At 35.2% G+C, this 10,378-nt stretch overlaps 1 protein-coding gene across 3 annotated transcripts; it reads left to right on the plus strand.

The window, feature by feature from the left end:
• Window positions 1-5,836: 5,836 nt before the first annotated feature.
• On the plus strand, window positions 5,837-9,148 carry LOC141602521 (uncharacterized). Of its 3 annotated transcripts, none has more exons than XM_074422763.1 (6): window positions 5,837-5,963; window positions 6,735-6,811; window positions 6,906-6,975; window positions 7,516-7,625; window positions 8,445-8,559; window positions 8,730-9,148. In XM_074422763.1, the coding sequence occupies exons 2-6, from the start codon at window positions 6,751-6,753 to the stop codon at window positions 8,812-8,814; spliced, it is 441 nt and encodes a 146-aa protein (XP_074278864.1). In that variant the 5' UTR covers window positions 5,837-5,963; window positions 6,735-6,750; the 3' UTR covers window positions 8,815-9,148. The 3 variants fall into 3 exon arrangements, with proteins under 3 accessions (XP_074278864.1, XP_074278866.1, XP_074278865.1); XM_074422765.1 differs by having other exon boundaries at window positions 6,738-6,811; XM_074422764.1 differs by lacking the exon at window positions 5,837-5,963 and adding an exon at window positions 6,000-6,625.
• Window positions 9,149-10,378: the final 1,230 nt, after the last annotated feature.

A 10,378-nucleotide genomic window follows, 5' to 3' on the forward strand; every position in this document is an offset into this window, starting at 1 on the left:
TTCAACTGATTGTATTTATAACAATTCATTCAATTTAATTGTTACATTAAACAATTATTTCATCCGAGTAATGATACAATTCAATTACTCAGACCGTATCTTATTTAATCACATTTCAATATGATACGTAAATTTTACTTCCAAAATCATCCGTCAATTTTCAAGTAATTTAATTAACTCGCAACGTTATACGATTAATTAAATAATCAATTAAGAGTGTTGCCCTTTAGGTATGACCTAGGGGGTCAACTGATCACCACCGTCACACGACAGTAATGTCAAACTCTAGTCAGCCAATCATTACCGATATATGTTGACCAGTTGACAGTAACAACATTACTTCCCAATTGTATTCATTTTGATGAGACTTAAACATGTGATCATCATGATCAACAGTCGTGATCGCATTATTGTCGGAGGACACATATTCCAACACCCCTAACCTCCATTCCTATTGAAGGCGTCAATTTTAGAATCTAGGGTTCATCATTTCTATAGCAACATCAGACAAGTTCTTCCACTTTCTTCTTTTCAATTCCGCTTTGAATTTTTGGGAATAATTGGATTTTTTTGTTAGTTTGTTCATCTTTTTTTATCTTTCTTCTCAATTCCTGGGTTCCAACTTTGTGTTATTCATGTTTAAATTTATAAGCTAATAAAGTCAATGTGTTGGTTTCTTATCAACATCCACATTACCCCTTTTCCCCATTACTTTCAATTTCCATTTTTAAGAAATCAACCTTGAATTCCTGCTCCCTATTTACTATTCTATTTCACTTGTAGAGTTGTGGTCCTGTCTCTTGGACTACGTCGACAAGTAAAGTGGATTATAAGAGTCAAAAAGTGTTGAAAAACCAATCCGAAATCTATAGGTGGCACGGCAAACGGATCAATCGGATCGGTTTTCTTAAAACTAAAACCAAAGTCGTAGAAATTTAACACCACTTGTTTGGTGATTAGTGTTATTAGTACGTTGGGAAAAAGTCTTGTTTGAGTAGCCTATATTTGTCCCAAGCCGGGTATGCAAGACTTCTCAAGCAAGTTTTACCGTGTCTTGGATTGCTTAGGATTTAGGAAGTCATGGTACTGATTTGAGTAGTTCCTAGATTGTGTCTCAGACGCTTTCTCTAGTTAACTTCTCTACTTGTCAGTAGAGACAATCAATCAAACACACACTTAAACTCATTCAAATTTCAAACTTATAAATTCCATTCTTCAAACACAAATAAAAATCCAATTAAACAGAATTTCAAAAATCCTGCAATAAATCCCAAAATTCTATCTAAAAAAAACTCATTAACAATGTCAATTGATCATACTAAAGAATACCCACTTCCACATTCTGTTGAAACTTTAATTAATTTGATTTGTCATGAACAATGCAAATGAATTAGAAATTGTGTAAAATGAGGTAAAATTTTCGTTGGAAAAAATTTAAAAAGAAGGAATTTATACTTCTATGATCTCCAAAATGGTAAAAAGATTTGATAAAAGTTTAATCAAATATTCAAATCAATCAAATCAAATTAAGTAAACGGTGCAGTGGGGCTATTGCCTAGGTAATTATAACTCTACAAGTAGCCCATATTTCAAACCCAAACGGTTATTATCTTTTTATTTCTCTTTTTTACCCTCCCTTCCATTAATAACTTCAAAAATCCTCATATTTATATATATGCCTCCTCCTCTTCCATTTACTAGTGTAATCACATGCTCCTAGAGTCCTAAGTAAAACATTTTAAAACCCTTTTACAATAAAACATCTTAAACCAACCTCAGATGGCTACTAGCACGGTATTTTCCTTTCCCCTTTGCTATTCTTTATACTCTTATCGGCTGACTCTTTTAAGACCGATAACAAAGACTGTGTTTTGCCAAGAAGACGATAACTCTACATAAGTGGTTTAAGATGGAGAAGTTAATGAAGCAAAAGACAATACCAAATCAAGTAAAATAATGGACTAATGATTTGAAGTTCACGAGGAGGAGGAGGAGGAGGAGGAGGAGGAGGAGGAGGAGGAGGAAGAAGAAGAAGAAGAAGAAGAAGAAGAATAAGAAGAAGAAGAAGAAGAAGAAGAAGAACGAGGAGGAGGAGGAGGAGGAAGAAGAAGAAGACGGTTTCCACTGTCAAAAAACGTAACTACTCTATCATGCATTAACATTTGAAATAATCTGAATAAAGTTGTACCTTAAATCTATTTCCAAATAAGAGACTCATATGCACCCATCGAAAGGCTTAGATTATGTGGAAACTCACATGCAATTTTCATTATGAGTCATTTGGAAACAACCTCGTTCATAAAGTTGTTAGTCTAGAGGTAACTCCAGGTACATATGAACTCCTAGCCCTTCCACATGCCACCTTTCTGACACATTGGTAACTAAATTACTGTTGTCTTACGGGTTCTGATTATTTGGCACTATCCAGGGACATGGAGCATGTAACTTTAGACAATGGCTCGATATTTCTCCTGAATCTTTATCAATCACCTCTTCAAATCTGGTTGCTTGTCAGAGTGCTACATTGGATGACTTTGAAATTACCAATGAAGTAGCAATGCAACTTGATGCCATTGAGATGTCTGCGCGAACCCCTAGTAAAGATGTTGTTCGTATGGAAAGTGACGAGGAGGAGATTCAAGGTGAAGCTTATGGGTTACCTATGGAAACCCCAGGAGTTCATCCTCATCCTTTTGCGAACATTATTCCGGAAAATCCAGATTCGGAAATGATAGTTCAAAATGGTAGAGAATTGAACAACCAAATGCTAGACGAGGGAGTCCTAGAAGGTGCGCTTCATATGAAAAAATTTTATCCAAGTAAAAGTATGGGGCGTTGTTTTATTTTGTCTTGTTATTATCCGAGTAAACATTCTATGTTTCTAAAAATCTTCACACATTTCTATCTGCCTTTTTCAGGTGCTCAGCCAAGGGTCTTGATTTTTTCAAACCCACCAAGCCCTCTGAAAGACAACCTACACGAGGGAAGTAATATGACAAGTATGACACTAGAAGCAATTGGGAACTTCGCTCTCCAGCTTCAAAACGAGCTGATAAAAAAATTGGAGTCCATGAACCCACATAGTCACGAGTTGATGACAAAGGAGGCGAACTCCACATTTTCTGCCTTGGAGTGTCTACAAGTCGATTACAACCCACTTTACTCCAAAGTAATGGAATACATTAAACAAGCATCCTTTTACTTCTTCTGTATTTACGTCTTATTTATGAATTTTAAACTTTTAGTTATGAACTTGTTGATTTGTCGCATAAACTTACTAAGCTTGCCATATAAACTTTTTTCGCGTTGATGGGTAAACTTTACATGATCTTTTCAAGAGGAGCATCTGGACTAACTCGTTGATGTTCACTCGTCTATCCTCTGCCCTGGATAAGTGAGAATTGGAAAGTATTAATTTGTCGGCAACTGAAGAACAAAATTGAAAACAAGATAATCAAACGTGAAATAGAGGTTGTCTAGTACCAAAAAATATAGGGACGCCCCCTCTTTAGGCTCAAAGGCTAGGAGCAAGAGATCAGACATAGAAGATAGCCAATGGTAACAAATCTAGCCACAAGGTTTGGGGGATGGGATTGAACGGTTGGAGGAGTCACTAACCATTGAGATCTCACGTGATTCCCTGACCCAACGACTATATTAGTTTGTTTCTATTTTGCTGCCAAAACATATGCAAGCAATGTGACAATTTTCAGCCACAATAGGATAACATTGTTAATAAATCAAGCTTTGAAACTTCGAAGAGCACAAAAAACAGGCTACATGTTTACATAAAACTCCACAGTAAAAACTTTACAGGTAGATTCAAATGTTCAAACACTCTTTGATCAAGACCCCTAAGATCAACAACATGTCCAGCAAACTGTGACATAAGGAAAGTATATAGTTAGAAGTGAGCAAATAAGGCACAAAGATCAGAAGTTCACAAGAGCACAGATATATTACTTGGTTTTGCAGTGCACCGTGATGTCCTCTGAAAGGAGTATCATTAACCGATGGCATCGATTGACCATCTACAGGGGAAGTACAAGAAGGGGAGTAAAAAGAACATGAGAATGAGCAAAACCCACATATTTGTAAACTAATATAGCAAATAAAACTTAAGATCATAACAAGCAATCTAGTATTACAGAAATGAACATAGATGCACTCCATGAAGTGGAGCGCAATTTCATTGAAGTCAGTAATAGGCCTGCAAAAAGAAAAGAAAAGAAATAATACCAGATTGTAGGTTATGAAGTCAGTAAGAATACAGTAGCAAATTTCTGAAATATTTATTTTCCTTCTTTATGAAGCAGGAGATGTTATATGATTATGCAAAGACCATTGAGAAATTGGCTGACAACTTCAAAGAATTGGAATCAAAAAATGTAACTTTGATGAAAATTATGCCTAACCATGAAGGCATAAAGAAATTAATAATGGAGTCTCACAAGACTTTCAATGTGTCAATCTCAAATGAAACCTATGTTGATAATTGCCAAAACACATTCTTCGGCAACCATTCTGTTATAAAAGTTGTTGAAGCATTGAGAAGAGTAAGACAAACATATGTACAAATGATCAACTGTGCATACGCTCGGATGGGAGAAGACAAGGATGAAAGAGAAGGAAAAGAAGAGGAAGAAAAAAAAGGGAAGGAGAAAGAGAAAGAAGACGGGGTTAAAAATGCAGTAGAAGAAGAAGACGAGAAGATGGAAGAAGAAAAGGACAAACATCAAGAAAAGGAAGAAGGCCAAAAGAAAGAGAAAGAAGACGGGGTTGAAAATGCAGTAGAAGAAGACGAGAAGATGAAAGAAGAAAAGGAAAAACATCAGAGTGGAGAACAACAAGTGGTTGCAGGGAATTCAGATAATCTTGACTTTGATGATAATCATAGTTGGTTTTCTACGAGAGAGAGAGAGAAGCGGTCCTTCAAGTGATTTTGGTGGTAAAAAGCCACCGATTCTTTGCTTTAATGTAGGCAAGTGTACCAAAGGGGCAAATTGTAGATATCTGCACAACTTCCATAAATACTTCCATAAATATACAGCACTTCAAAATCAAACACCACACGTAGAAAAAGATCACATAGAGAAAGCGGATTCTTTGGGTCATAAAAATGTTGCCCCAGTAAGAACAGGTGTCACTGAAAGTGGACTGCCAGCATCACATCCCTCTGCTATTTTGAAATCCCAAAAAAAGCTTCTTGTCCTGGATGTGAATGGGTTGCTTGGACATGTTGTAAGTACGAATGAAGATAATAAAAAACCTTTAAAGCTTGAACCATCATTTTTAATTAATTGTAATTCACTTTTGACTTGTTCGTCCGACTGCCTCACCTCACCACTTTTGTCTTCTATTTTCTCAGTGCACAAAAGGCCTTTTTGTGTTGATTTTCTGAAGTTCTGCATTGAGAAGTTCAATGTTGGGATTTGGTCATCAAGAAAAACGTATGTTATGCATTCAATCAGTATTTGATATCACAACTTTCACAAGTTAGTTGCTTGATGTAGGTATGTCGTTTGGCACAAATTTTTATTTAAAATGGATATATCCGTCTAGAGCTTAAGACGAGTTAAGTAATACGAATAAAACAAAAACAACTCAATTATTTTTTATTTATAATGAATTTTTTTAACAGTATCACATGATTGAGAGGGGTGATCAAAACATCGAGTGTTCGTCCAAAAAATTCTATAACAATTAGAGGTGAACCAATTTTTGTAACCCGTGCAACGCACGGGCACGAAATCTAGTATTTTAAAACGGGCCTGTATTGTCTATTTATTTAATTTTTGAACATTTTTTTTTAAATAAAAAAAAAATTAGGAATTTATTATGTGCAGTGGCCAGTCCTTTACTCTCCCTCCCTGTATTTGAACAACTCCGGAAATCTTCAAAAGCCGTCATTTCGTCCTCAAAGAATCAAAGATTATCGCTTTCGTTCTACATTGTGAAACTCCGTAAGTTTTTTCCCCCGCAAATCAAGTTCTACAGTATTACAAACTGTGCTTGTGTTTTTTTTTTTTCTGGGTGTTTAAAGCAATGTTACTCCGATACTTCACTTTGATTGAGCATCAAACACGATACGCACTTGACACTTCATTTTAAACACTAAAAAAGTTGAAAACTTTCCCCAAAATAACCGTATCCGTCAATCTAACACTTGTAGCCGAGTCGGAGTAACATAGGTTCAAAGTTAATTTCTTTATCGCCAAATTATTTCCGTACAGTTCAAATTTACCTTTTCTTTCATAATTCGTACTCCGTAATTCTTAATTTTTACGATCATTTTTTTATTTTCACCCAGTTATTCTTGTAATGTATGTAATATGCTTGATTGCAGAAATGTTTCATACCCTCGCTCCCCAAATGAAATTTATTATGATTATTTTTTATTTTCACCCAGGTTTTCTTGTAATGTACTCCGTATATAATACTATGCTTCTTTGTTTTGATTTTTGTAGTGGGTTAATGGGAACTAGGTTAGTCACCTACCAAATTGCGAACATGATTCATACAATCATACCTATTATGTATCAAATAATATTGAATTAATGGTGTTTGGTTATAATTTTACCAAATTATGCTTGAACAAATCGCATATTACCCGGAATGGGAACAGGTGGGGTTGGAGACGTCATTGTTCAACCTCCTATTAATCTCGTTTTTATACTCAATGGCATGGTTATATTTAAGCAAGTCATGTTTTATTTATAATTATGCGTGTGCAGTAGGTAATTGGTCGTGATGGATTGGTTTCTTGTCAATAAGTGGTGGGATAAATGGGCACCTGACAATGTAGGTTCTGGTGAGCAACATGTTCCAAACATTCAGCTTCCCTCCTTTTAACCTGGTAATGAAATTCGTGCTACTAATCGTTTTGTTTTCAATGCAAATTAAAGGTCGACCGCTTAAGGCAGCGTTACTTCTTCACTATGATCCAAGTGGACCTTCACGCCTCTTATCTACCATGTAAGAGATGCTCGACTTTTGTGGTTTCTGCATTGTAGTAGAACTTGTATAAATTGATGTTTGGTGTTATTAGTGGCACTGTCCTAGTTCCACAGTTGCTCTTGATGCTGAAAATCTTGTTTAAATCATTTATTGCAATGTGATTCCCGTCTATTTCACAAAAAAAAAAAAAAAAAAACAGGAAGTTGAATGTATGTATCATGGTGCATGACTTGCTTCTTTTGTTGCTTCAACTCTCAACAACGAGATATGTGTATGGCATTCGGATGCTTCAATTTAAGCCAAATACATGAGAATTCTTCATAAAACAGTCCAAAATTTCCTAATTATAAGGAAATTTTCCAAATATGCTAGACAGCATATGAAATATTCCCCTCTCCACAGATCTCGTCTCACATGATGCATTCTTAAGGGCTTTGTATCTGTGTCTTACTAGCACAATAGGAATATAGGATGGCTACTGAAGTATGCAACTTTTCTCATAATCGATACTTTTGCGAAGTTCATAGGCATTTTGATGGTTGATTCTAACATTTGCAGTGCAGAGCATGAAGGAATAAACGCAGACCCTATTGAAATAAGTCAGTTGGTCAATTTCGTAAAGCGCAACAAGCTGCAGGCTGAGACCTTTCTACTTGGGCCAAATGAGTGTGAGTTTTGTTTAGCTATGAATTTGAATCTCCTTTTCAGTACTTAATCAAGTCAAAGAAAACTCTCTCCTATAGTCCTATGCTTAGTTGCAGCTGGTATCTTGTGCTTACCAAATTGCTATGTCAGTCAAAAATATTTGATTTATGCTGTCACTAATTTGTCTTCGTGTCAAATGAAGCCAAAGACACCCTATGGCATATTCTTTAGTCATCCAAAATAACTCGCAAAACTTGTGGCACTCTTTCTATTTTGATATTTTGAATTAGTAGTCGTTCAATGTAATTTTGGGTATGACTCATGAAAACAGTCCCGTCTGTGTTGTTAACACTTTCGTCTTTTTAACGTTTCCTTGGAATGGGAGTAACTACCAATCGTCTCCAATACCCCCTTTTTTTTAGCTCTATTGCCTAAGTAATAGCTACATTGTTACACCCATCCCAAGCAAGCCCTTAGGGGTTGGCAAGGGAGGAGAGATGGTTTTTGCACTCCTACTGTCCCACATAGTATGTCAAGCACTTCCCATGAATGAAACATTGGAAACTGTACTCTCTCAGTCAAGAGACTCAAGACACAAGTCAGAGGTGTATTGGCGTAACTATCATCATTGGAGTGTAAAGAGGTTCACCCATGAATGTGGGGGGCCGTAAGTGAAGTATATGCCGTTTGAATGTTAGAATGAGGAGGTCGTTGTCTTAGTAGTTGAATTGATGCACATCTCTTTTAGGTTTCAAAATTAAAGATGAACGATATGCAGCCTTCAACCTAAGGTGTAAATATATCATCTAATCATAGAGTATGTTATATCATTTCCTCTTCAGATCTAGTGACATCAGTTCATGAGAAATGGTTTCATGCAAGGTGCATCAACACAGCAAAGCCCTCAGGTGAAGGCGCCTTCATTATGCAATCAGGAGCTTATCTCTTAGTTGCCCTGTAAGTATATCCTCCTCCTCTTAGATTAGTTTATTTGCCTTTGAACTATAGTTCCCTCGTAATAAACTGCACCGCTTAGATTAGTTTATTTGCACTGTACTGAATTTATAAACGATCTCATTGTTGAATTTTGACCACGGTTGCTCTTTTTCGCATGATAATAATATCAGATATGAAGGCTCAATTGGATCTGCATCAAATGCTGTGGCTACTGCCGATCAGTTTGTGCATTACTTGTTTCAGAAAGGTCTTTGACATCAATTTACAATGCAGTGAATATCTCTAGCTCAAGTTTTTTTTTTCGGGTAGTTATTAAGTTGCTAATGTAGCTAATCTGATGACCGTAACATAATCCTGTGAAGTGTAGCAGTCCTTGAAAATGTTTTGTCATGGCACCAAGGAAATGGGAGAAATGATGTGGATAATGTATACACAACTGCTCAAAAATGGGTGCAGAAATCACATTGCTGACGAAATTGTAATGAGTTAGCTCGGTAAGTCTCTTGTAAGAACGGTATATGACGTAGGGTGGTTTTAACATAGCTCAAGCATTGTTTTCCATGATTGCATGATGAGGTTCATAAGCTAAGAGTGAGTATTCGACGGTGTAATATGGTTTTAATTGAAAAAATTTAAAAGGCCTAAGAACAGCAGTTAACATATGTTATTATTTTATTATTTAACTTATCTAGTTAACCTTTTATTGAATTTAGGTAAATAAATTATTGAAATCCCCAAAAGGTAATCCTCTAAACTCCAAACTATAGATTTGGCTTTTACCTTTTTAATTTTATGTTCTCGAAAACAATAATTCTTGTATACATTGGTTGCATACAAAGGTTATTGTAAAACCGTAAGTTACTTTACTTAATTACCCCCTTCACTAACTACAATGATTTACTAATAAGGGTATTAAAGTAATTTACAACATTTTACTTAATTACCCCTCCACTAACTACAAATGGTTTCATAACGTTTTATCGTAAATCTGTTTTACAAGAGACTTAACTCGCAATAACCGTTTTAAGTTTACAAGGCCCTTACTAAAACTTGTCATCAGCCTCCCCCAAAACTTGTCATGTGATGATGTGCTTGACTATTTTCGTTGTGAAAATCTTGACTATTTTCGCTGAGAAAATCTTGTAGTTCGGAGTACATTTATTTTTTGGCCGATATGAATTAGATTGAATTAAACTAACATAAATTGAATTATAGAATAAGATAATCTCAAATTTTGAAACGGTTTTTTTATATTTAAAACTATTTGTTTATGTTAATAATGAGTTTTATTTTTACATATTAGGACAGTTTTACAGTATAGGATCGTCTGCTCGTCGCACACGACAATTACCGATAAATTAATCACAAATCCTTGTCTCCGACGTCCATTTTGGTCTAAAATAATAAGACGAGGTTCTGTGTCCATTCTAAGGTCAAATCTTATCTATATTAATACAAAAGACAATACTCAATCCTCAGCGCGCCACGTCATTAATGCAACCTATTTTTTTTTCCTGGAAATTCATGTTATTGTGGGACCCGTTAGTGTGCAATGTATTTATTTCTTCAGATTTCCGTCTTTTCAAATATGCGATAAATTCTGTCTTGCAACAAATTCTATGAAATAATATTATGAAAAAATTCTATTAATTAATATTATGAAATAATTTTATACGATCCGTGTAAATAAAATTAATAACATATACACAAAATGAATTACAAATGGGAGTAATGAAATTGAATTACATAATTTTTAAAACAAAATTAAATAATAATAAAATTACATAATTAGGAGAAGGAATTACATTTATATACGGGA

Source organism: Silene latifolia, chromosome 9 (assembly GCF_048544455.1).
Source record: "Silene latifolia isolate original U9 population chromosome 9, ASM4854445v1, whole genome shotgun sequence".
NCBI lineage: Eukaryota > Viridiplantae > Streptophyta > Magnoliopsida > Caryophyllales > Caryophyllaceae > Silene > Silene latifolia.

Coding starts and splice junctions, on each gene's coding strand:
- LOC141602521 (XM_074422763.1), top strand. CDS start 6,751: ATGGATTGGTTTCTTGTCAATAAGTGGTGGGATAAATGGGCACCTGAC. Junction 7,626..8,444: donor TCTACTTGGGCCAAATGAGT/GTGAGTTTTGTT, acceptor TTTCCTCTTCAG/ATCTAGTGACATCAGTTCAT. Junction 8,560..8,729: donor GCTTATCTCTTAGTTGCCCT/GTAAGTATATCC, acceptor TAATAATATCAG/ATATGAAGGCTCAATTGGAT.